We start from the raw sequence: 27,632 nt of genomic DNA on the forward strand, positions 1-27,632 counted from the left end.
CCCAACGGCTGCGGGTGAGCTCTGCGCAGGCGCGGAGCGCCCCGCCCCCCTGCCGCCCTGCCGGCTCCTTCGGCCCCGGGCCCGGCGCAGTGAGCGGGCCGCGGGAGGAAGCGGGGGGGGGGGGGAAGGGAGAGCGGGCGCGCGGCGCCGCGCGTGCGCAGGAGGCCCGGCGGAGCCGGCGTGCTCCCGCCTCGCGCGCCAATCGGGCGCCGCCCCGCAGCGTCGCGCCGTCTCAGCCCCAGCGCGCCGTGCGTGCGTGCGTGCGTGCGTCCTCCCGCTCGTGCGTGCGTGCGTGCGTGCGTGCTTGCGCTCGGCGGCGGCGGCGGCGGCGCAGCGTCCCCTGCCCCGAATGAAAGGGCCGGTCCCGGCCAGGCAGCGGCCCTGAGCGACCGGCGGCCGTGGGGGGCGGGCCGCGCCCAGCCGCTCCTCTCCCCGCCGCCACACCCGCCGCACGGGTGAGTGCCTGACTGAGGGACTGACTGAGGGACCGAGCGCCCGCCCGCCCGCCCGCCCGCCTTCCTGCCCACCCTGCCGCCGCTTTGCCGCGCTCCCGGGGCAGGCGCGGCGCCCCCCGGCCCGCCTCGCCTTGCCCTGCCCGGCCCAGCCTGGCCGGGCCCCAGCCGCCCGCCCGCCCGCCCCCGCGGGGTCCCGCCGCTGCCCCTTCCCGGGGGCGTTCCCCCCCCCCCCCCCCCGCCCCGGGCGGCAGCCCCCTGGCCCGGCCCCGCGCCCTCCTTCCCCGGGATCCGCGCCCCCCCACCCCCGGGCCGCGCGTCCCGTTTCCCTCAAATTTGGGGGAGGAAAAGCGGGGGGCGCCCCCCTCCCCGAGGGCCGGGTCCCGCCGAGCCCCCCCCTCCCCCGGCAGGTCCCCGGCCGCAGGGCAGCCCTCCCCCCCCCCCCCCGGGGGCAACGGGGCCAGCGCTGCCCCGAGCGGAGCGGGCCCCCCCGGGAGGCGAGCACCGGCGGTGCCCGGTGGGAGCAGCTCCCGGTCCCCGCGCAAACTTCCCCGGAGCTCCCTCGGTGCTGTCTGCCAGGTCTCCTTCCCCCCAGGCTGTCTCTGCGTAACTTTGGGTTCCCCGTTGCCTTAGCGTGCGGGCTTTACAGCGCTGGGCCTTCCCCGCCCCAACCCCTTTGGTACCCTTTTTTTGAGGAAGTTTGAGGGATAAGTTCTTAGCCTGCTTCTGGCGGTGCCCGTAGGATGCTGTGGGAACGTAACTTTTGCCTAAAGGTTTCCATGGGACTCGCGGCTTTCAGTTCTCAGCTCCAGACGCCTCCAGGATGCCTCCCTCCTCCCCAGGTTCATTCCTGTCTGCAAAATAATGCCCCCAGGGGTGAGCGATTGACCCTAGAAAGTAGAAAGCACTTGAAAGTTTCCTGAACAGAGAATCTGGTATCCAGTGAGCATCTTGCAAAACCCTATGTCAGTGTTTTCTGCAGCTTCTCCTGGCAGACAAAATCTCTTTATCGTGCCTAATGATTTTTTTTTAAGCTTATATGTTTCTCTTGTAGGTTTGCATTGGATGCCTGATATTTTTTGACATGCAAATTCAAATCCTAAATATTTTTTTGTGATTTTGTAGTCGTGCAGGCCATGCAGCAAAACAGAGTTGATATGAGAAAGTACAGCATCTACCGATTGCTGCCCTTTGTTGGACGTGCAAACGGGGGCTTGATTTCTGAAAAAGTGCAATAGCTCTTGAAGCATATTCAGGCAATAAATAGAAATAAGAATCCAGGTTACTTTCTGTTCTTCGGTATTGAGCAACGTCTCGTACACCGAGAAGCCTCCTCCTTTGCCTGAGCTGTTGAACTTGCACTTTCTTTTATGTTCCAAAACCTGTTGTCTGCAAGAACCCAGTAAAACAATATGCGAGCTGTAAGAGTTTGTGAAACTTGCTTCTTTAAAGATAAAACAAAGATGCTAGTGGGCGAAGCATCGTGTTGAATACATTAAGAAACGTGAATGCAAATGAACCAAAATTTTTGAGTGAAAAAATCAGTGAATGGGTTTCTTTTTTTTTTGGTGATTTTAGAGTAGGTGTAACGTTTCCTTTTTAGACCAAGTCTGTGGACAACATACCTGTATGTAATAATCGATATTCTGTGGTACTTGTCCCATTTTGGTAGAGATAAAGCATAATCTTCCCAGTCAGTGATTCCATAGTGCACCGCTTTCTGGGAGCCAGCCTACGAAACTTTCTCTGACAAAGCTGACAACCACGATTTCTGTCAGGAGTACGCTTAAGCACCGTTTAAGTCTTATTCACTAGTTTTTTGTTTTTTTTTTTAAACATAGAAAACAGAAATATTGAGGTGTTTTAAAGTTGCATTATTTTTCACGTTCCTATGAAATGCGGCTTGATGCTTGACAAACTGGATTAGTTGTTCTGGGGTGATTTAACTCAGGAGATGAAAACAGAATTTTGGGTGCTTGCTTTCAGAATTCTTGGTTTATAGTATAGCCGTGTAACGTTTTTATCTTTATCAGGTATTTTTTTAATGGACAAGATGAGTGCATTTTGGCACAAAGGGAGGTAATCCCAGGAGTAGTGTTTTCTGACGTTTATGAAAAATCCCATAAATTAGGGAGAGATCTACAAATAAAACGCTTCTGAAAAATTTCTCATACTCATTTTTTTTCTGCAGTCTTTCTGAAGGTCATGTTAATGTCTAGTGATCCAGAAAATACAAGTGCAAATAATGCAGTATTGTGAAGAAAACTCATAGATATATTTGTAAAATGCTTTCAGGTTGCTGTAATCTAATGGTGAAAAGAACATGTGTTTCCTTTCTGGCCTATCCTGGTGCCTGTTGGTCTGCTTGTGTTTTGAATATTTTTCAAGTGTTATTTGTAATAGAATAATTATTTAAGAACATAATATTTGCTAATTAACAAGTAAATCTTAGCATTATTTTTAACTTCACTGTGAGCCTTAAAAATCTAATTTTGCACAAGTACTTGAAGAAGTTTGGCTGTGTCAGGTTGTAGAAGTGCTGTAAAGACGCGTCGTCCCGCGTCTGCTACTCACTGCAAGGCGTGAAGCTGGGGGCAGTTGGTCGCAGTCAGCCCTGCGAAGCTGCTTTATAATCTCGTTTCATGGGAAGTTACTATTCTTATAAATTAAAGATGATGAGAGCAACTTGGAATTTTTAAATTTTGTTTTTTAAGTTATTTCCATCTTCTAAAATGTGAAGTCAAGTCAAGTGGAAGGATAGCTATTATTTATAGTAGTAATTCTTACTAGAAGAGAAAGTTTCTGTTAGTCAGTAGAACCCGTACATGCGTTCAAGGAAATTTCTCATCTTTCTGCTAGGAACTACTATCGTTGCTGTCAACGTAGCGATAATATAATCCAAATATAAAGTGAAACAGATACAGTCATGTGGGTCTATCAAGTTATTTATATCGAAGCAGAACTTCTTGCATTTTAAATTACTTTAATATATTTCTAACTCATCACTGCATGATTTATGTTGAGCTATTGAATGTGACCTGAAAACAAACATTTTTTTTTTTGAGATATTATTTCATCCTCATCTTTTGTAGGTCTTTTTTCTGCTTCCAAGTATTTTTTTTAAGTTTTTAAAAAAATAAAAAACGTTCTGAAGTCTGTGTTTCCTTCCTTCAGAAACCATTCCTTCTTTCTGCTCAAAAAGGGATTACAGAATTGTCTTGTCTGTTTTTTTTCTTTAGAAGAATACAGTATAGTAATTCTTTTGTGTTAACACTTAAGGACTCTCTATTGCCACTGCAAAAGGGTGTGACTAGTTTATCCAGATTGGCACATTTTTTGTGCAAATCAGCAAGATCTGAAATCTATGCATTCTTCCTATGAGTATGCGTCACCAGCTAGTAAACTGCTTTCCAATTATAAAAGAAGGCGAATGAAGCTGTTGATAAAGCAAAGGAATGGATCCAGCACAGACGCTACCTTTTGATGGATGAATTTTGTAGTAAACGTTGCACGGCAAGCACTTAAAATTCGGTCTCTGGAAATCGATGAAAACGGGAGAATGAGACTCTAAAATGATAGTCTTTTACGAATAGTACGTGCCAACAGAAACTTAATAATAATCCTCTGCTTTCAGTTGTAGAAGTAGCGAGCGATACTTGCGTTACGAGCGTCTGACAGCACTGCGAAGCTGGCAGGTTTGGCTATGCAAATTTCAAAAAAAAAAAGTCGCACATTTTCATGCAGATAGCCATTATAGCATTGTCCAGATGTATGGCAAATCTGCTCTTCTGACTAGTTTTCCCCCCAAAAAAAATACCAAACTATGCGGCGGCTTTTCCTCTTAAGATGAGAGTGATGTAGACAAAAGCTGAGGAGGAAACCTTTGCTGCAGTTGTGACGATTCTGACAGTAAGGCTCCAATCTCCGAAGTAAAAGGTTGCAAACGAGTCTTTTTGAAGAGGACAGTATTTTATTTCTTGAAAGATGTAAAAGCAAATGAACTAATTAATCCCGGGCCAAGAAGCACGTACATCTGTTAGGTGTCTTCACTTCTGAACTTGCAGTGCCTGCCTCGGGGGAGTGGAACCGTAATGATGTATTTCAAAGTATGTTGCTGGTAGCATTGTGAGAAGTTTGAGGTTCGTGTTGAATTTAACCTTAAGTTGCTTTTCTTAGATGATGATAACAGCTCTCATGTGGTTACTGAGAACTAGTATGATGCTGCTAATTTAACTACGGGTCTTGAAAAGGTTTCCATTGCAGCCTGTTAGTCACAGATCCTCTAAAATTTTGTCCTTAATGCTGTTTGACTAGCCACAATGTGATCTATGCGATACCTAAAATGGTAACGCTTTATCATCTCATCACTACCCTCCTTGAAGGGTAGGTGCTACACTACTTCGTGAGCTTTTAAACTCAAAACCAGTTCCGGGTGCTAAGCTGGACTCTTGAGTTTTATTTTGGTTCTGTGTTTGTTCAGTGGCATGAATTTTATTGCATGCGCAGGTAGTAAGTATGTTTTCTGCAAACTGCTTTACTGTAATAAATAAATAAAAGAATGGGATTAAAAAGTTGCGGTTACTTTTTCCCCCAGAGTCCTTATGATTGCTGTTCTTGTTATATTTTCCATTTATCTCATCTTCCCCTAAGGTTTTTACATGTCCAGAATTTTATATTGATGTTCAAACTTCTTGCTTAAAGGACTAATTCTGCTTCCTGATACAATTTCATAAAAGTAGCCAACTACTGCCTCTGCTGGGTGCATGTTTGTTTGATTATATTGTAGTAAACTGAGAGGTAGGGCACAAAAATCATTTTCAAACCACCAATATTGTATTTATGAAGCTGTAAGCTAAATTGCCCTTTGCTGATGTTAACATGTTGATTGCACTTTTTTTTCTGTAGCATTGATACGAGTGAAGTGGCATTCTAAGGTCATTTAAAATCATGACAAGCTCGGTTGGACAGAAAAAAGTCTCTTCAAGACAAAGGAAGTGTGGTTTTTGTAGATCTAATAAAGATAATGAATGTGGACAATTATTGATGTCAGAAAACCAGAAGGTGGCAGCACATCACAAATGTATGGTAAGTAATCCATAGGAAAAGGGAAGTGAATGTAGTGATCTAGTGGAAGATGACAAACAAATTTAAAAAGAAAAAATAACCAGCTGTGACATTGGTAAAATGATTAATTGCTCTAATTTGAAATTTTAGTGGTTTTCAAATGGGTAAATGTTTTATATTGTATATATTTTAAAATTAATGTTTGGTTTTATAATTTTAGCTGTTTTCATCTGCACTGGTATCTTCACACACTGATAATGAGAGTCTGGGTGGATTCTCTATTGAGGATATTCAGAAAGAAATAAAAAGAGGCACTAAATTGGTAAGTCTCTGTTTTTAGACCTTGAAAATGAAAGAATACTTCCTTACCTTCTAGAAAGTTTATTGTGAAATTGTTCAGTGTAACATTTTTTGTTTTAAAGTGCTACATTTGTGTGAGCTCTGAGGTAAAGGACAGAAGATGGTGATGATGAAGAAAAGTCAGTATTTTAGGAAAAAATATAATTAGATGTGGCTATACTCATATTGAAATGAAATCTAAATGTCAGTTAACCAACCCTTGAAGCATCTTTATGAAACGATCAGAAGTAGTTTATTGCAGTGAAGTCCCGCTTTCATCTAAACTTTTTTTTAAAGAATTCTTGCTTAATCATGGAATTATTCAAAAATAAATCCAGAATTACTATTTTTACAATCACTTTTTTCTTATTGGCAAACGTAGATGGTTGTAGCAGATGTGCAGTTTTTTCTAAGCTAATTTGAAAACTTTCTTTCAGGGTATGCCTGTTTTTCCTTTTAATGGGCTGCATATAAAAATAGCATTTACTAAATTTATGCTTCTAATCCAGTAATTTCTATTTATATTTTCTTCTAGATTTCAGAATGAAACCCACGCTCTAGGGATCTGGCAAGGCTAATACTGTACCTTTACCAGTATTTGGCTTTGCTGCCAAAGTAAGATTTTAACTACCAAAGAGGCTATTGCTTCCTTTAAATTGATTTAAAAGTGGGGCCTGTGAATATTGACATCCTGTGAGGTACAAGGGTACAATAGTGATTACAGCTCTACCAAATTGATGAGAATTGGGCAGAAATTACTCTTTTTATTCCCAAGAATCTAAGCTAATTCATTACTCGTTTTTCATTTTCTATTTTCAATATGACGGAGGCCTTTTCAAAATGTTTTTTAACAGATTATCAAGTCACTCCTCAAGTTTATTGTTTTCAGCTTAATTATTTGTCAGTCTTACATATTTTCTAGCTTTTTGACTAGGAGTAGTCGTATGTATTTGTATGGAACTACAGTTATATAACAGCAGTCTGATATTTCATCCATTATATCATTTATATCTTTTCCAGCACCTAGAACTTTATTTGCTCTAGTTAGATGAAGCATAAAGAAATAACTGTTCACAGATAATTCGCTTCATGATTAGGGACTTTGAAAGAATATGGTAATAAATAGAAGTACAGATCACAAAGAAACTTCTTGATTCTTGGGTCTCTTAAATGTTTTTTTAAGGTTATTTATTTTTATGTCATTGGTGATTTCTTTCTGTGTGCTTCTGAGTCTATGTTCTTTCACTGATGCGACATCTGAATAAGGTCTTTGAGTTCACTTGTGTGTATCAGGCGCTTTAACCAGATCCAGGTTTTCTGCAAAAAGCTGAAGAACTTAAATTCATAGGCCCAAGATGTTCCCTATTCGGAGGGAATTTACAGGATGATTTTGTATATTAACATGGGTGTTGAAGTAACTGTGCTTTATCTCCGTCTGTAGCCATCAGTAAACTACTGCTCTGACACCCCCACACACACTTTGACTTGTATAGGAAGCTTAAAAAGCTAATTCTTTATAGCTAGCCTAAATGTGCTGCTACAGTCTGCTTTCTGTTCTAGACTTTTTTTTTTGGGGAGGGGGGCACTGAGCAAAAATAGCTCAGTGTGTTGCACTGATTTATATGGTTAGCTTGCGCTAAATTTGTCTGCAGGCAGATTTTATGTAGTTGCCCTCCTTCAGTAGATGCTGCTGCTGACCAGGTATGCACTGAAAATTGAGGCCTGTTCATTATTGAAGTGATAATGACTGATACATAAAGTGTTCCTATGGTAATAAATTCGTCTGAGAAAAGTTTGTAGGCTCAAACCTTAATAGGCCAGTCTTACAAACTCGTTAAGTCTAAACATTGGGGAATACAATCCACTGATGTTTTTATTATTTCTGCTAGCTGTGCATGGATGGATTTTTTTTAAAGAGATTGTCTATTTTGCAGCTTGTCAAACTTCACATACACCTGATATATAACTTGGGAATTAATTAATCCGTTAACGGTGACCATTTGGACAGCTGGACTTGTACCAATGCAATAAATATTTTATTACTCCCAGGAAATATACACCAATAAATCAGTATAAAAATTCCTGTGGTCTGTTTTGTTCTTACAGATACATCTTGGCATTCTTGACAAGAAAGTTCAATTTTTGTCAATTTTCTGTTTAAAAATACTGCACTACTGACGAAAATTGGTTGGATCAGTGTAATTTGAACCTGGGCTTTTTTTTTTTTAAAAAAAAAAAAGAGCTTTGATCCACCATTATTATATATTAAACTTACAAGATAAAATACCCACCCAAATTAGATAAGAACTAGGGAGCAGTGTACGACTACATGATTTAAGAGCTTGGAGAGGAGTAAATGGATAACCCAAGGCTTTGACATATTTATTGTTCAGTTAACTTTGTTAAAATTGAAAAATAGAGTGGTGATACACACCTTTGATATATTTATTTTGCGTATTTTAGACTAACAAGAACTTAGGTAGTGGGATGGACAGAAACCACATTCTACAAAAGTATATGGTGGGAGTATCTTACATTGTACATTTATGCTTAAGGATTTGGAATTAGTTGTAATCTTATGGGAAGGAATGGGAGGATAATCAGGATACAAGCACAAAGCTCCACTTGTCTATGGAGAGGAGTTCAATGGGAAATTCTGATATTTTGGAGCAATATTATGTCAGTAGAAAATAATATAGAGAAAAAATTGCAGTAATACCAATTATTTCTTTTTCTAACATAATATGAGGAAGTCAGTGAACAATTTAGATGGCGTATTCTCAACAGTAATGCAAGTCTAGTGTGAGAACTAATTACTGGGAAAGAAGACTAAAGTATCAGGCTTCCGTTTAACCCTTTTTGCAATAAAAATAGAACAAAAATATGTAGTATAAATGTATGTATATATATATAAATATATTTTATATTATATATATAATTATATATAAGTATATAATAAATATATAAATATATATATTATATAGTATAAAAGTATAAATGAAAGTTTTGTTGTATTTAACATACTTTACTAAACTTGATGTTTTAGAAATAAGACAAAGAAATAACTATGGAAAAATGAGGAAAAGTTAGCTGCTGCATCAGTATATCTTAGTCTGCAAAGTTCATGGCAAATGCGTTTCCTCTTTCTACCATTTTTCTATGCTACCTTGAGAACGTAGTTCAGAATTAAAGAGGTAGAATTTGTGTTTTTACCTCTTCTGAAATGGTTGGTACAAACATTGGGGTGGGAGATTTAGGTGACTGTCACTTCTATGAAACACATCGTATTCTACAAATCATTTGTTTTTCCTCATTGAATTGGTAATTAATTTATTTTGATTACTGTACTGTTGCATAATTGCAACGAATTTCTCCTTGATTTTAAAATAAATGAAGAAAAACCACCTGGGAGCAGGAGGAGTGGCAAGAACAGTTCATTACTCAGCAGTTTCTATAACAATATTCCTGTCTGTAACCCCTTTTGTTTTGTCACTGGGAGTGACACTGGAAGTATCTATATTATTTTTAAACTCAGACACATCGACTCAACAGTAACATGAATTATGCTTTCTTTTTTCTTTACAGATGTGTTCTTTATGCCATTGTCCTGGAGCAACCATCGGTTGTGATGTGAAAACATGTCACAAGACATATCACTACTACTGTGCTTTGCATGATAAAGCTCAGATAAGAGAGAAACCCTCACAAGGCATTTACATGTAACTATTATTTATTTACTATTTATTTTTATTTACTTTTGTATTTATATTTCATGTTCTTTGTTTTTTTCTTAAAAAAAAAACACAATACCCTTTGAATCTAACCAAAACTGTTACAAAAAAATCTAATGATGATTGTGGCATTCAAAATAGTGATGTGCTAAAAAAAAAAAAAGCACATTTTCACTGCAAGTTTTGTGTATCAGTGAGTCTTACAAGTGAGCGAAAAATGTACTGGCATTTAAATTTAAAAGATGAGTAAATAATCTGTGAATCGTAACTGACTTGACAGTTTTCAACTACTTTGTTTATAGGATTTTATGTCGAAAACACAAGAAAACTACGCATAACTCTGAAGGTAAAATTATTCAATATAAATTTTTCCCATTGTAGAAAGATATTTTGGTTAAATTTAATTTTTCTGGAGAATATAAATGTTTTCAGTAAAAATTAGAACTATATATTTTTGAGAAATAGTGAGTTTGGAAGCCCATCTGATTTCTGTATTTTCTCTAAAAAAAAATAGTGAGGTAGAGAAAAACCCTAAAACTAAATTTCAGGCTGTTCTAAGATAAGATATTCCGTCAAAATACAGTATGGGTAGAAGTAATGCATTCCTTTCTAGGAAGAAGCTGGCTTATATTTGTAGCTAAATGTTCACAATATTTACATCTAAAATTCATGAAATTTGTCAGGGAGCAGTTGACTTTTGCCACTTCTAACATTCCTAAGTGTACACCATTTTGTTGAACTATTAAATACAGTTTAACCCTTCAAATAAGAAGGATCCAATATTAAATAAATGGGCTTATGATCAGATCACTTACAGATATATTGCTGAGTAATTGTCATAAACAAAAAGCTGTATGCATACATTAATAAAAGCTGCGCATCTCTGCAGAGGAGAGTAGTGAAATGCACGAGGGGTGATATGCCACAAAAGTAGATAAATTGTGTGGTCTGACAAAATTCCAAACTAATTTTCAATTTTGTGTTTATGCATTTTTTTTCCTTTTTACTTGTTTACTACCATATCTGAATCTGGGTAAGCAAGCATTTGTTAGTTTACTTTTGCATTACTTTCAATTGAAATGTTGCAGATTTAGGTAGTGAGGACTGCATTTAGCGATAATAAAATTTCATAAATTCAGTCTCTTTCTGCAACTACATTCTTACGGTAATGTATTACTTATTCTGTGGGTAGTGTTAATGGTAAAGTTTGGGTGTTACTTCAGTGTTCAAAAGGATATTGAAGGCAGTAGAAAATCCCAAAGTAAATAATTTTTTTAGTCTATTTAAATATTGTAGTGTGCTTTGTATAACGCATTTTGTTCTGATCGTGCTGTTAGTAGATTGAAGCAAGGAAAGCAGTATATATGTTAATATGGCCGTATCTCTTTGAAGAATTATCTTGTAGTTTGGGACTTTGTTTTAGGTTTTGTTTTGCTTGTTATCAGAAACAAAAGACATTTGAGTCCAAAGACAGGCACTGATCTCTTAAACTGGTACTTAAACGTAATATTTTATACTTACTGAGAAATGGCTCATACTGGCATCTACTGAAAAATGCCACCATTTCTACATGGAGTCCAATGCCAACAGATTTTTTTTTTTCCTGCTTGAAACTCCTTTCAGGATCTGAACTTGTGCTTTTCTTTCAGAGTTTTCAGAAATTATCTCTAATTGTACAATGTTATTCTCTAACGGTAGGGGCTTTTAAATTTTATATGGATGTATTTGTATGAGAAGACACGGGAGAAATTGCTACAGTAGGATAGTGTTTTTTTCTTAAATGTTGATAGTAGTTTTTTAAGCATTAAATAAGGTTCATCCAAATAAACTCAGACTGAGAGGAAGAGGAGGAGGAAAAAACATCATTCAGATGAGGCCAGAGAACCCAATATTATCTTACTTAGAATTCAACTTTGCACTCCACTCATTTTTTTGCTTAAAATATCTAGTTCTGTTATGCTTTATGCTTCTAGAAATACGTGTAGCTATTTATTTTCTGGTTTTGTTTAGTATTTGTCTGAGATTGTAGCCTGGTGCTCTTTCCCAAAGAGTAAGCTCTCTTTTTAGACAATACTATTTCAGGAACTTACTATACTATACCTGTAAAATATTATTACTTACAATCTTAGATTTGATAATACCACAATCGGGGGCTTTTTTATGCTGGACCTCATTTAAATAACAGGAACTAAAAATACATATTGCATCTGTCTTAAGGAAATGACTTACGGAATATTATAGCAATGGTATTGTGCTATGTTGAAAACTGATCGCCTTTAGAAGATAGAGAAATCTACGGGATGGTTTTCAGAGTTCAAGAAGAGACTCGAGAGGCTTTGTTTCTTGATAATTAAATACTGAAGTTTGTTCAGTGAAGTGGTAACTGGAAGATGCTGGATGGTGAGATTAGTCAGAGATGAGCTTTGTGTATGTATCTTGTTGGTTTGTTTCTTGGGGGAAATGTGCATCTCAAAGAGGAATTTAAATGTGAAAGAATGGTGGTTTGTGAAACCAGAGAAGACTTGCAGAGAAGAAACTAGCCAAAGATACTGGATGCTAACATAGCACCTTTGTTTCATTTTCATGAATCCTTGCTTACAACAGAATAGTTAAAGCAAATCAGTGGTTATGTCACTCAGTGTAGATGCATGGGGACTGGAATTATGAATCTCTGAGTCTCTTTTAATGGAAACTTATTGCTTCTGCTCTGGAATGTTTGTGGGTTTTTTTCCTGGTCAGTGTAGAATGTCTGGATTTGTTTCCTCTGCTCCGTATCTAGATTTAATTGTTGCAGTGCAAGTATTTTTTTCTTACGTCACTTGTGTTAGAGGATGTCTGTAGCGTTTTTAGGAGTGTTTGGTTTGATGTCCTCTAGAACAGTATTGGTTTTGGATTTATTTTTTTTCCTGTAGGTAGTACTGCTGCTTAATAGTGGGATTTCTCCTTCGCATCCCTCAAAAACAGGTGCTTTTGTAGCATCTTGGCTCACGTCTGAGATGTGGTTAATGTAAGTTTTGTTAGAAGCTCTAGTTCTTTTCAATAAATTAATAAAAATCTGCTAACAATTTAATACCAGTTAAAGAAAATTTGGTTGAAGGACCTATGTAGGAATTAAAAGTTACCAACGTAAAACCTAAACGAAAAAAGACCTCTTAAATGTTGCCTATTGCTGTCATGAAGTTCAAGTGGAGCAAGAATTCATCAGACTAAGTATCTCCTGACTCATCAAGACAAAATTAATGAGCAATGGGAGTTCATTTTCCTTTAATTGACAGGAGTTGAACTACCTTCTGTTTTGTTTGAATAGGAAAATAGGAAACATGGCAATAAAGTAATCTGCTCTTAGATTCATTATCTGTCTTGACAGATTGTTGGTTTTGTCTAATTTATTTGAACGGCCTAGCCTTCAGGTGACATAGAACAGGAAAAATGCATTTCACCTATTTTTTTGTTATATTTCAGTGTAACTCATTTGTGCTTTGTTCCCATTAGCTGGTAAAAAGAACAGTAAAATCAAGGTACTCACGCTTTGTTCTTGGCTTTGGCTGTGATGCGAACAAATTTCAGAGGAGCAGACCAAGTTGCTGAAGTTTCATGTCTGCGTTTTTGTCCTGCTGCTTATAAATGTAGCTGTTTTGACCTGAACTTCAAGTAATAGTTTAAATCTTAATCTCAGCAAGCCCTCTTAAGTATTCGGTACCTTACAAGTTAAAGAAATTGGTACCAGTGCTTTCAGACTAGCAGAGCTATTAGTTGAATTACAGTTCAGTTTGATACAATTGCATTTCTTCTTTTTGAAGAGTAAAGTATTGTTGAACTAAGGCTTTGGACTTGTTTATTGGAATTTATTTCTATGTACTAGAAATAATCGAGAACTTAAAAGTTTGTTATCTTTTATTCAGTTCCCTACAGGTGGGCCTGCCCTGGCCCTTCTGTATTTAAAACAAATTCAGCTGATCCAGAACAGTTTATTATAAACTAAGATAAGAATATTTCATTCTGTTACATAGTAATAATAAAATGAAGAATAAAGATGACTGCCATGTGACTACTTAATGTTTAAAACAGAAGATGCTTGGGACTGTTGGGTCAGAAAATAATGTACGTAATTCCTATTGTATCTGTACCCAAAGCCTTGGGGAATTATGCTTCCACAATAGAAATAAGGACACTTCGTGTCTCAGTATCCTTTTTATCTTATTCTAAAGATCAAACTTGAAATCCGTGCTTTTCTCTTTGCTCAGTAACTGGAGTCAGGTTAATATTCCTCTATGAGACCTAATTACAGACTGCTATCTGTAACAAACAGATTACTTTTTCAAAGCGTTGTTTAAGCCAGAAGGTGACAGCAAAAACGTCCAAAACCTTTTGGCATTATGACTAGTTAAGAATCTCATTCATTTTAAGGTGCTTTAATCAGTCTTTCTTCATAGTTATGTTTTCTTTAACAATGTTCACAGCATAAGCTTGCCTACCATCGCATGTGCTAATGCAGTCAGGTGTAAAAGTTTCTGTAGTGTTGCAGTTCGGTCATTTCAATTTTGCTGGTGGATGGTTTCACATTCCTTGTAAGCTCTGCTAACTCAGCCTTCTTGTTGTCTGTATTATGGAGAGAGCTGCTCTGAGTATGGCATCGAATGTATGTATAGCGTTACAACAAGAACGGGTGCTCCAAGTAAAAGGAGAAAATCTAAAAGTAATGTGGTGAAAGGTATATACCATCTGAGAAGCTGCCCTGTGACGTTTACATTTTAGTTTTCTTATCTTGGCAAGCCTATATTCAAATAGGAAATTGGTCAGTTAATTAATATTTAAAAGGTTTATCAGACCGGTTGTCATAAGCCTTCTGATTATGCAGATAAGCGAAATATATTGTCTGTCTTTAGTATCTGCCAACAATTGTTCGCTTGAAAAAGCGTTTAGATTGTGTGGTTAAGAAGGACTATTTTATTCATTTTCTATGTTAAATGTACTTAATTGAAGAAACGATCTTAAGTATTTCATAACATAGATACTATTCAGCCAAAAATATTTTTGGACAAGAAACATCAGTTCCATGAGGGTATCTGGTACTTTTGAAAACAAATTAATGACTAGACTTAAGGGATAATTTGTTTTTTCCCCTCCACTCTTATTTCCTCCAATTTAGATACATGTAATCTAGTCTTTTTCCATTTTCAAAAAGAAAATACCTAAGAATTATATTCAGCATTTTGATGCTTAATTTCACATCATTTTCTGATGTAAGCTACAGCTGTTTCACAACCTGTTCACTTGAACCTGTATTTGCTTGCACATGTTTTTGAGCAAATCTCTGGTTTTTATTACTACTTAAAAATGCATTCACACTTTCATTATTAACTACTAGAACAATAAGGTTTTTAGATTTTGTGATGTTTCATTTTAAAATAATTATGTTGTCACATGAGGTTCATTGTTTTCAGCCATATTTTTAAGGACATCTTACTTTAATATGCTACATTACTTTTCTTTTTCTGATATTCTATTTCTCTTCTAAAATTCTGTAAAGTTGATTTTGTTCTTTATAATTTTAAGAGCTTCTCTTTTGTTCTAAGTGCACTACAAAACTTAAAGCATATGCTTGTTTTCAGATTTACATAACAGCATGTCTAAGGCACTTCGGTATTCTACATTTTGGCTTTTTTATGTACAGTCCTACTTGCAAATGTATATTTCCCATCAGTTTTGTTTATCTTTCTTGTGCAGATGTAGACCTTTTGCTTCTGGCTCACTTAGTCATTGTTTAAGATAATGTAGCAGGTAGATAGAGTAGTATTAGCTTTTACTGAACACATCCTCCTTTTATTTGGTGTTTCACAACCATTAAATCACTTAATTCTTTGTGTCAGCTTGCTTTAACGTAGCTTTTGGAAAAGGGTGATTCCTGGTGTATTTCAAGCTCAAGCAATAAAGAATAGATCGGTGATATCTGAACTTCCGTGTCAAGCTTTATTTTAAGCAGCAGAACATCTCGATCCTTTTTCCTTCTAGTCATGATCAAAAGAGAATTCATAGAATTCTCTCTGAAGCTGTCTTTGTGTTAACGGTTTATAAAATACAGAATTTTGCTCGTCTTCTTTTTGTGGTACTTCGTACTGCTCATAGATTTCTAAAATGCAAATGTGGGGCTTGTTGTTGCTCATCTTTCTGCTCATCCGAATTTACAATATCATTTTCTTAGGTGCTTTTGAAAATGTAGAATGTTTCCTCTTAATAACACTCCCCCCCTTCTGAGGTCGTATTGCATATTAAGCTTGTTTTTTCAGGTATATTGTTTAGGGAGTTCTGCAGAAAGCTCATAAGATACCTCCTTTGAAGAGTTCAGATAAAGTCGTATTGAGAATATTGTGATGATTTTTAAAAGTCAATGCAGTAGTGGGATACGGGATGGGGGCAGCTGAAAGTGTATTTAGGGAGTCTCAGGGGATTCAGAGGATGGGTGATATCCATGATAAAACTTCATCTGGTCAGGGAGGAGTTGAACAACTTTTTGTGTTTTCCTTAGTTCAAGCTGACATGAGAAGTTGGAAACACCCAACCATCAGATGCCAGGGAAACAGGGTAAGCTGGCAGTGGGCTTGAGGGGAGGGATAGGGCACGAACCAAACTGTATATTAAACAGTAAAGACCATCCAAGGCAGGTTGATTTTTAAGCTGGTTACAATTCTTTCTCCTTGAACTGTTGCACTTATTCGTAGTGCCGTTAAAATAGATAGAAACTTTAATGTTTTGAGGTATTCATCTTGCAGGTAGATGTGGTAGTGCAGGTCCTTACGTTTCAGGCGTGTTAATCCGTAGGTTCATGTCGCTTGTAGTATGGAGACCTAAATCTGCAAGGAATCTGATTTACTTTAACGGAGGGGTCATGTAGTGTCTAGGTTTCAGTGAACTCTGAACGTTTTTGGAAGTACAAGCTGTGAGGGCAGGAAAGGGGTTCTCCTTTGAGGAAAGCTGTGCAATCTTGATGCTTTTTTATGTTATACCAGAAATATCTTTAAGAAATGCAAGGTTTATGTTTCAAATCTTAAATATTCTAATTAGAGATTAAAAATAGCACTTAATAACTTACTCTGTAAGGAAGCTGTAAAAAAAATTGGCTTTGGTGTGTGCTTGGTTTTTGCAGTTAAGCTCCATTTCCAGTTTTGAGAGTATGACTACAGAGGGTTTGGGATATGCTTTAATGCTTAGAAAATAAGGGTGGACAAAGGTGGAAAGCAGCATGGTTGACAGGATAGATAACAAATTGGGGGGGGGGGGGGGGGGGGGGGGAACAGAATGTTGGTGAATGGACTTCTGTCTGCCTTATGAAATACAGCACGAAAATCCATGTAATGATTTCTGGAAGGAATACTTGTCTTACAGGCCTTTATTTAAAGGGTCACCAATTTAATAGTCACTTTTTTCTAAGGCTTTTTTTCTTTTTAGTAGAAGAGCCATCTATGGTTTCTTTAAATGTAGAAATATTCATGAAGATTGACAGTTTTTTTTTTTTTTAATATAGTAGGGGGAAGTTCATGTATATGATGAGGGACAAGATAAAATGTAATTATTTGAAAGAGCTTTTCAGGTTGTAATAAAACTTTCTATATGTAGTCTGAGAGGTATGATATCTAAATTGCATAATCTTGCTTTGGGAATTTAGCAACTAATGTTAAATGAAAAATAAATTTAGATAGTAAGTTATGAAAAGGAAATGTAAAATGTATTGTTTCGTTAGATAATCCCTGTCATCATGTATTTTATTATACTCTATTTTGAGTAGAGTAAATGGTGGTACTCTTGTCACCTTGTTAGAAAATAGGATGCATACTGAAGCATAAAGTTGTGGTAGATAGGCTAATTTAGTTTAGTAGTGACTTGGGAATATGTGTCTATAGCTGATTAATCTGTCAATTTAAGTGAAAATAATTTGCAGACTTGTATGAATTTCTTCTCAAATTTTTGCCTCCTTACCACACATCTGTGTAGAGCTTTGGGGGGAATTAAATTTCAGTATAACATGTTGTGATACATTTGGATTAGTTTTTTCTTCTTTATTAATAAATGTGCAAGAAGCTGAAGTTATTTCAGGGATCAGCAGCAGATGTGATAGACTAAGTATAATAAGGTACGTTTGTATGCAAGGCCCTCAGGCCTGTAGTTCACTTTTCTGCAACTAAAAGTTTGTGGCTGTGGAATATATTCAGGGCTTTGATTTCAAACTTCTGGGCAGTTGATTCATTGTTAATCGTGAGATAGAATGAATGATTTGATTTGTATGCAGTAATGAATAAGAAAGATGAGCTCTGTCGAAACAGCTCTTAGTCTCAAAGTAAGATGTCCTGTCTGAATTTGAGACCAAGATACAATGGTGATAAGTGCCCTAGTGGTATTTAATAATAATACCACAGTGGTTAAGTGTCCCGTTAATGTCTAAGCATAGTTGTTGTGGATCGCCTATTAGGATTTTGTTCCATGTTGGGACTCATACTGATGTTTATAGCTTGGATTTTGAGATTTATGTAGCAGTATGCGTGCATGTTTCTTTAAACAAGTCTGCTGAAATAACTTTGCAGTTTGAGCAGGGGTGGATATTGCATATTAAAAGAAAAAAGACTGCTCCTGTGAGCTTTTGATGATCAGGAAAGTTGTTAGCAATCAAGTAGAGCTGGCTATTCAATATTTATATTCATAGTGGAAATAACCTCAAGAAGTTTGCAGAATTGATCTTTATTAACTGTATGCTTTTGAGTAATCAAAAGAACACTCTGCTGTAATCACAGAATATTTAAGGTTGGAAGGGACCAGTGGAGATCATCTAGTCCAACCCCCCTGCACAAGCGGGATCATCTAGAACATGTTGCGCAGGACCACCTCCAGGCAGTTTTTGAATATCTCCATAGGAGGGGATAGTACTGGACTACAGTTCTGTGTAGCAATTCAGCAGCTGGCCTGGCATTTTCAAAGGAATTTGTCAGACCTCTTTAGTATATTTGTATTAAAAATATGCTTTCTTATATTCCTAATGGTCTATAAAGGCTCCATCTGGGATTTTGTCAGTGTGGATGATTTTCTGTAAAGTGGCTCCCTGCTTTTAGCTGTAGATGTAAAAATATGCTGTAACTAAAATGAAATTTTAGATTGGTTTCATGGAAGCAAAATACATTTCAGTTGTTTTAAAACTTCTTAATATTATAGCCAAAATGGGTAATTCCTTTTTTTTAAAGTCAAAAGACATCAATAAAGCAAGGTGAGAGGAGTTATCTAGAAACACTGGCATAATATCAAGCGCAATTTACACTGGATGCGTGCATCTTAAAAAAAAAAAAAAAAGTTTGTGGTTGAAAACATCTGTTATTTGTATTTTCAGTGAAGGTGAATATATTTATCTGAGGCCGTATTTTGGTCCTGAAAGCAGGAGTTGTATGAAAGGTTAAACCTTCATATATTATGTTACAAAGATGCAAAGCTGTGTGATATGTATAAAGAAGTAAATAATGTTTTCAGGAACTTGCATGTTTGTAATAAACGTGAAAAAGTTACTATTTTAATTTCTGGTTATTTTTATTTCTGAAAAATACAGAAAATACAGGTTGTTTTTTCTTGTCTGTTTTTGGTTTTGTTTTGCATAAAATTTTTGAGAATGTTATTTGATGATGTTTTCTAACTCCTAAAGCAGATTTAGAAGAAAGTATCAATGAACATGAGTTGGAGCCTTCACCTCCCAAAGGAAAAAGGAGGGGTCGTAAGGGAAAGCCAAGAAAAACAAATTTAAAAGGGCAATCAGAAGACACTAGATCCACGTCCTCACATGGCACAGACGAAATAGAAAGCAGTTCCTATGTAAGCAGTAAATATGCTAAACTTCTTAGAAGACAGAATTGCATATTTCTTCTCTGCAAATATAATTTTTAAAATTTGTGTCTGTCTGAGCCTCCAGCTGGTGGCCACAGGCTTTTAAAATTGCAGCCTTATTTGTAACCCAGCAGTATATTTTAGTAAAATGTTTTTCTTTCAGAGAGACAGGTCTCCCCACAGAAGCAGCCCCAGTGATACAAAACCTAAATGTGGATTCTGTCATGCAGGTGAAGAAGAAAATGAAGCTAGAGGAAAGCTTCATATATTTAATGCCAAAAAGGCTGCAGCACACTATAAGTGCATGGTGAGTAACAGTATTGTTATTCAGTTTATTACTAATTTTGACTAAATTGCTATTTTAGGTTTTAATGTGGTACCCTTATATGTAATTATGCATGAATATTGTCTTTGTGTTGATGATCTCTTTAAGTGCTGAAGTGTTGTGAAGTGAGCAATTCATTGATTTTTCACTGCAGGCAATATGTGCATAAAAGTTGGCTACATGCTAAGAGAAAGGATTAGTTCAGGGAGACTCTTTAGCATTTAAAAAAAGTTCCCTTAGCATCTAAATGCATACACAGTATTTAAAAATGAGTGAGAAAATAATTTTAACTGAAAGAATCCACTCCAAAAAATAAAATGTAAGTACCTTTACTCCACAGGCATTGAGACAGAATCCTGGAAGAATCAATGAACTTCATTAATTTTCTGACCAGTGGATTCAGGTTGTGACACAATTAGTGTGGGGGACATGGAAGTTCTAGAAAACCCTTGCCAACTGTCAGCTTGAAAAGAATCTGCTAATTTCAATGAACTTGTGCAAATTGTACTGACCTTCACGTAACCAATTCTATGAACGAAGTAGTGCTCTGAGTAACAACCACAGTATTTTCTGTTGTACCTCGAAAGGAATAAGTAGTCCAGACAATCTATGGAATATTAATGGTCCTGCTACAGCTGGCCTAACTAAACAAAGATCTGGTGTGTGCCAGCAGCCTTGAGCATTAGAGTATTCTTTGCTGTTTTGTGTACCTGAGCTTCAGTTTTAAGACAGTTTAAGTTGACTGTACAAGAATGGTGATAGTAAGGATGATGCTTATGTATTCCATTGTCATACCTCAGGGTTTTTTGGGCATGTTGACACTGTCTGTGCCATGAATGTGCTGATTTACCTCTATGGCACAGAGAAGGAACTGGAATATTCCTGAGAAGTGTACTGGTATAATTAATAATATTTGTCATTTATTACTTTGTATTTTCAGCATTGTAGTCATTTTTCGTCTACTCCTTTTTCATTTAAAATACCTCTCTCCAAGATAGCAAATGTAACTAAAGCAGTCAGGTGGGTATCAGAAAGAACACTCATCATACTAATCTCTACGCAGCATGGTATTTCATCCTCGTTTGTTGGTAAAGCACAATCTGAGACAAATGAATACTGAACATCCCTTCCTGTGGTTCCTGCACATAACTTATTTAATGTTGGTGATCTGAAATTGTTTTGTATTTGCTTGTTTTACAGTTGTTCTCTTCTGGCACTGTCCAGCTAACAACAACATCAAGGGCAGAGTTTGGTGATTTTGATATCAAAACTGTTCTTCAAGAAATCAAGAGAGGAAAAAGAATGGTATGTATCTGCAGAACGTAATGAATGTGTTACTGAATCTACTAAGGAGTATATAGGTCTGTCTATTTGCTTTTGTGAAACAATCTTTTCCATCTACTTATGACAAAATATTTAAATGTGTTGCTACTTTGGGAATAGCTAGACAGATAGGAGTCACCTTTAAAATACCACATGCCCAACCACCACCAATTTATTTATTTTTTTATGATGGTGTACGTTGTAAATGATTACTAGCCTTCCTGTAACTGTAAAAGGTTTGTATCCTGTGTGTTACTAAAAGTACAGTGTGTAAAACTACAAGTAAACTTAGAGAATACATTATTGCAGTGACTTCTTTCCAACTGGTTTGATGTTTTAATTGAAAAAGCATTAAGGCCTCACAGATGGGGATGTTGGTAAAATGTCACGTTGCAGTTTATTAAAATTACACTTTTTTAAAAGCAGTAAGAACTTTGTAGGGATTAAAAAACAACTATATTGTTACTTGAAAAAAAAAATAGGATTTTTTAGTATATCAAAGTTCTTTAGTATATCAAAATTGATTGAGTGCGATCAAATAATGCTTGGCAGTGCAATAACACATGCTACTGTACAGCAGATTTCAGTGCAAAGGATAGGTAAACCTGGCTGTTCACGTTTTTAATAGGTTTGTGTTAAATGGTTTCTGTTTTACAGTATTGTTGATTAACTTTTTATTGGAAGGATGATGTGCCAGAGAAATTACTGTATTCCAAAAAGATAGTCATAAACATGAGGAACACTAAACTGAACAGAGACCGAAAGGGTAAATAAACAGTGCCACTCTTCTTTCTCTTAACAGAAATGCACACTTTGCAGCCAGCCTGGTGCTACTATTGGGTGTGAAATTAAAGCCTGCATAAAAACATACCATTACCACTGTGGAGTAGAAGACAAAGCTAAATACATTGAGAATATGTCACGAGGAATTTATAAGTAAGGACCTATGTACATCTTGAGTCTATAATGCAAGTGAAGATATTTCATAACATTTTTTCTGCCAAGCTTGGCAAATCAAGATAACAAATATTCCATTAAAAACTATTTTTTAAGCTTAATAATTGCAAAATATTTCGGTTACTGTAACTTCAAATTTCTGTACAAGTGTAACAATATGTGAGTGGAGAAAATTATTTGACTCACTGTTTTCCTCTTTGATTAATCTGTATTTTCTATTGCGAAAGCCCTGGATAATTTGTTATGATTGCTCCATATGGATAAGTTCTGTAGCTTATTTTGGTTCTTTTGGACCTTGTAACTTTTCCTTGCTTGCTTGGTGAACTGCAGCTGTTGTTGAGTTGCCAGTGTTGTTGTGCCCACAAGAGGGCATTCTGTGAGCAGTGTATCAGCAGTTTTTGAAAAATAGAATTGATCAAATCTTGCTGGCTCCTCTTTACCTCTGCCTTGTTTTCTTTCTGTTTAACTGCTGCTTGACTGAAAAACATGAATGAGTTGTTACCAATTTTCCTGTCGCACTTACCAAAACTAATTGAGAAGAGATTCTTTTTTTATTCTTTCAGTAAAAAGTCTTATCTGTTTCTTTTATTGTGCTAGACTCTATTGTAAAAACCATAGTGGAAATGATGAAAGAGATGAAGAGGATGAAGAAAGAGAAAGCAAAAGCCGTGGGAAATCAGGCACTGACCATAACGACATTCCTCAGCAGCAGCTCAATGGAAACTAGGTATGGAAGTTACTCCTGACAGATCTGTTACCAAGACTGAAACGCAATATACATTTAATGTAGTTTATTGCAGTGAAGTATTTAAATCTAGTGTATGCGGATAAGTAGTTTTTATTGGCATACTGTAGAAAAATGGGGAGGATACGTTGGTTTTTAAATCTGGCTGGCTTTGTAACAGTATAAGAAGGGAGGCCCTCATTTCTATCGCTAAATATAGATGTGATGTCAGAGCTGCAAAATGCTTTTCTGTATGACTTTAAATTTACCATTGTTTTCATCATTTTTTAAACAGGTTCAAGGGACAGAGTTATAGAACTGGGAATGGCTAAGACATCATAACTACTAATTCTTTTAAATTGTTTTCTAAATTCAAAAAAGGGTTAGTAATTTTTTACTACCCAACTCTGTTAGAAATTTCATTGAACTGCCTGAAACGTTCATGTGTGTGAGCCTTCAGTAAGTGGCAGAGTTTTACATGTCAATATTAATGTAGTTTGTAGTCTGCAGTGTCTGGAAAAAAATGAAACACTATATAAATGATATGTAATATGTACAGTGTCAAAAGTTAAGGCAGACATTGAAATGAAGCAAGATCTATATTTCTGGACTGAATAAAAACCTTAAGATTTGGAACGTGTAAGTTGTTTAGTGGATTCATGCCAAGAAGGAAGGTCTTAGCTAGTTTAATTAACAACATGGACAAATTCATGGTGGCAACAAGCTGGTACTTTGTGAATTTTGCATTTTCTTCATATACAAGTTATGGAGGCCATACATGGGAAAGCCGCTCTCTGTTTTTGCTTGCAAAGCACACAGTAAAAAAGGACTCAGTGTACACCGAAGCACGCTTGAACATTTCAGGTTGTTCCTGTTGTGATTGCTCATTCCGCCCAGCATTGTTTGCGGGAGATTTACTTGAGCAGCTGTTGGTTCTGAGCTGTGAGCTTTAGAACTCATGCCAAAGGGCTGTAGTTCATTCTTTCCCCAAGGACCCACCTCTTTCAGTGTCCCTGATTTACAAAGAACACTTTACTAAGTGTGATTTAAACCTTACTATATAAATGCTCGGACTCTGCAGCCCGATCTTTCTCTTCAGAGAGTTACAACTCTTAACTCACTATGGAATTTAGCCACCATATCTGACGTCCATACCTCAAGTGTTCTATGTTGTGTGGAACACTTCATATTTTGTCCAGAATATGCATAGAGGTCCCATATTCTGTAAGAAGAATGAGGAAAGAACCTTTTTTTTCTAGATTGGTATTTATTTTTTAATCTTATGACCACTATATGAGAAACTTTGCTTATCATCCTTATTGCTTTAGTGATTTTTTTCCCTTCTTTCTGTCAAGTCAACAAATCACATTGTGGAATTCTACTTGCTGGAGCTTGATGTTCCTTTAGGGAATAATCAGATCTAAGTTATACCAAACCTAACAGATCAGTCCTCTGACTGCTTTCAAAACACCTTGTCATTTCTAATGGCTATTAGTTTCTTCAATTGGTCTGTTAAAGCACATTCTCAGACTTAAATAAAACCAAAAAGCTGAATCTAGTCCACATGTTTGTCTGTTGCTATCACATCACTGTATTGTTTGTTTAGGGTTTTGACTTGTTTCACTCTGAACTCCCAACAAAACTTCCAGATTTGAAGGAAGGAAACAAGCAAAATACACTGATTTGACTATAAACTGCTACAGTTCTGTGATTGGTATTGCAAAAACAGTTCATTTGTAACATGAGTTTCTGTAGCATTTTTTACTTGTATTTTTAAAAGATTTAATGTGTGTCATTGTCTTCTTATGCATTCCCTTAATGTCTTGAGGGACTCAATTACTGTATATTAGAGTTTCTAACATTTTACCTGTTAGAATTCAATCAATTCTGTTTGCTTTCCTGGAGAATAACGCAGTTTTGGAAAGAAATATTGCTGTGTACAGAAAATACTCAGTTACTGCTCTAAACATGATGCCATTGATCATTTTTATTTTGTATTTGTAACTTTCAAAATTAAAAGCGTGACTTGAATTGCAATGACAGATCGATTATTGAAATTGTCTATCAAGGTGTTTTGTTTCTTCTAGAACATGAACATTTTTCAGCCACTCAGAACAGTTTTAGAATGCGAAATAACATCCTTCAATGTCTAAATTACTTCTAGATTTGTGCCTCAGACATGGCCCTCCCATGGAATAAAGGCACTTTGTTTGCAGCTACTGTATTTTTAACCAAGGCTGGATGACAGGTGCATGGGGTAGATCTGCCAGCATACTGATTGTACTTGAGACTAAGCTCTAATTTATATTGTGTCAGTTGCTTAGTATAAAGTATAATATTCAGTCCAGTAATTCATCTGTTGTGAAATAAATTACCCCATTCCATGCTTCCGAGAACCAGAACAGCACTTTACCTTTGGGTAGCAGAAAAGTAAGTGGCTGGTTACCTGTTACCTCCTTGTGCTGAGATGGCCTGACTAAACTGTCATTAATTCAGAATTCATGGAAACAATGTCAAAAGCAAAAGTCTTTTTTTCTTATGAGCCTCAAATTTGTCATAACTTGACTTCAATTTATGTATGCTGGGTAAAAGTGCCTTACAATGTAAAAATTGTATTTATATGTTCCCAAGTAGCATTACCTGCTGGGGAGTAATTCTGTCGTGGTGTTAATATTTAGAAGAAATGTACCTCAGCAGTGTATTTACTGTACATCTCTTATGTCCTTAATTGTAGTTTTAAAAAGCATGACAATGTATGATAGTATACAACATTTACATATTTTTTTTAAAGACAAAATACTGCCATTACTGTCTTTTTATGTGTATTTTAGCTTGGAATTTCAGACAGTCTGTCTGAGGGGGGGTTTTGTTTGTTTGTTTGTTTGTTTTTGGTAAAGCAATGTAATCTTTGCAAGCATATATTGGAAGATTATTCTGGAGCATCTACTGCCTTCCCAGAAACGTTAGAAGTAATGCAAGTGCTCTGTAGGTGGGATAGGTATGTTTAAATTAGCTAGGTAAATTAATGCAGTCTATTTTTTACTGAGATGATTTTTTTTTGATAGGCACCTTCTGTTTTCATCTCACAATCGGAGAACTCATAATTTAACAAAACCTGTCTTATGAAACTGGTGTCACTATTTTTTTTTTTGGCCTTTGGGTATTTCTTTTGCTCACAAGAGTAATGTCTGCTGTTTAAAGTCTCCTGGAACCCTCTGGAATGGAGGTTTCTCCCCAACTCACTGTATCTCTGTGTTAACAGATCTGCGATCGTGCTATACCAAGAAAGGACTGTACCAAGGAAGGACAGGCATCAGAAGGGTATTGTTCAAATTACTTGAGGATACAGCTGGTGTAATGCCAGAGTCCCAAGGCATGATCAAACACCATAGCAGTAAGCTGTGCTATCACTCCATTTCAAGGAAGGGCAAAAGGCCGGTTCAATACCAACATCTGTGTAGCTAAGTAGGATGAAATAGATTAGGTGACCAAAATATCTGCTTATTCAGCAGGTGTTGATCCACAGGAGGTTCTATGATAAAGCTCCAGTAGGAGTTGTACCAGCATAACTCCTGGAGGGCAGCAATAAGTCCACCATCTACACTCCACAAAGTCTGATCTTTAGGTACAAAGAGCTGTGCTGATCTAGAACGATGTGATTAGACTGAATCTGACTCTAAATTTCTGCTATTAGTATACAAGCAATGTAATATTAAGTAAGAGGCCTTGCTTCTTACTGCTGCCTAAATGAAGAATAACTTTACACTGAAGCAGAGTGAGAGATGAAGGGGTGATAATGTATTTGAAATATCAGACTTATCTGGCAGGTGATAATCAGTTCATTCCAAAAACGTTAATGTGCTGAATCAGATTGACAAGAAAATGAATCCTAATTAGTTGAAATTAATCCGAAGAGAACTGAAAGTACATCATAGCAAATAGTAACTCTTCTTCCACATCACAAGGAACAGATTCCACTGTATTAGTGATGGAGGTTTATTTAAAAAAAAAAAAAAGAAAAAAACAGAACACAGCTCTTAATTTATATACTTATTGAAGCAGATTCTATATATGCATATGTATGCACATTCATTAATCAGCAGTACATCTCAACCCTTAAAAGATCCTGGAGAACTGTTGCTTGTCAAAAAGCACTCAGGTTAGGCTAACATTTGCAGCTTTTGCTCTAGCATACATTTACATTAGGTGTAAAGACAAGGAATGTGTAAAAGAGGGTAAATGCATTCCTATCTACAATGTTATGTATATTTTGTTCCTGTTATATTGGCTTTACTTCCAAAGTTGTAGTTTGCAGTATTAGTTTCTTTTTATTGGTATCCTTGCATATATATATATTCAATAAATGAGTTATGAATTTCATATTTGCATATCTGTCCTTTTTCTGAAAGTAGAACTTTAAAACTGACACTTTAATGCATAAAAGCAGTATTCCCTGTTGATGTTAAAGTACCACGAAAGTTTTACCAGAAGACAAGTGAGAGTGCATGCTTACAGTATGCTACTTACTCGGTGGTAACTCTGCATATTTGTGCATTGTTCTTAACTTTGTGTAATGGGTAAGCTGCTTTGTATTTACCGCTTGTTAATAATGTGAAGTGGCTGGCTCACTAAAGGTTCCCATTCTCACCTTTCAAGGACTTCTTGAAGGCTGTATCATAATAATTTAGAGTAAGATAGATACAGAGAGCGCAGAGTGTAATATAGTTATGTTGCAGAAGAGCAGATAGACTCAGGATGCACATTAGAACTGTATAAATGTGGTGTAAGAGAGCAGCAAAATGAAGGATTGCTTGGAAGATGCTTGGTTTTGTCCAAATAAATCACTGCTGAGAGTGAGAGAG

General features: G+C 36.9%; 1 protein-coding gene across 3 annotated transcripts; it reads left to right on the forward strand.

Annotated features, from left to right (window-relative positions):
* The first annotated feature begins 182 nt into the window (after positions 1 to 182).
* PHF6 (PHD finger protein 6) lies at positions 183 to 27,150 on the forward strand. 3 transcript variants are annotated; one of them, XM_067005259.1, is made up of 11 exons: positions 183 to 455; positions 5,358 to 5,537; positions 5,737 to 5,838; positions 9,441 to 9,574; positions 9,889 to 9,932; positions 19,263 to 19,429; positions 19,605 to 19,748; positions 20,967 to 21,071; positions 21,892 to 22,025; positions 22,644 to 22,773; positions 26,033 to 27,150. In XM_067005259.1, the coding sequence occupies exons 2-10, from the start codon at positions 5,400 to 5,402 to the stop codon at positions 22,771 to 22,773; spliced, it is 1,098 nt and encodes a 365-aa protein (XP_066861360.1). In that variant the 5' UTR covers positions 183 to 455; positions 5,358 to 5,399; the 3' UTR covers positions 26,033 to 27,150. The 3 variants fall into 3 exon arrangements, with proteins under 3 accessions (XP_066861360.1, XP_066861359.1, XP_066861361.1); XM_067005258.1 differs by having other exon boundaries at positions 185 to 455; positions 23,066 to 27,150; XM_067005260.1 differs by having other exon boundaries at positions 187 to 455; positions 19,266 to 19,429; positions 22,644 to 27,150.
* Positions 27,151 to 27,632: the final 482 nt, after the last annotated feature.

This window comes from Anser cygnoides, chromosome 13, assembly GCF_040182565.1.
Source record: "Anser cygnoides isolate HZ-2024a breed goose chromosome 13, Taihu_goose_T2T_genome, whole genome shotgun sequence".
Lineage (NCBI taxonomy): Eukaryota > Metazoa > Chordata > Aves > Anseriformes > Anatidae > Anser > Anser cygnoides.

Excerpts from the sequence above, each read along its gene's own strand:
- PHF6 (XM_067005259.1), top strand. The coding sequence starts at position 5,400 with ATGACAAGCTCGGTTGGACAGAAAAAAGTCTCTTCAAGACAAAGGAAG. Across the intron at positions 9,933-19,262 it reads AACTACGCATAACTCTGAAG|CAGATTTAGAAGAAAGTATC; the intron begins GTAAAATTATTC and ends TAACTCCTAAAG. Across the intron at positions 21,072-21,891 it reads TCAAGAGAGGAAAAAGAATG|AAATGCACACTTTGCAGCCA; the intron begins GTATGTATCTGC and ends TTCTCTTAACAG.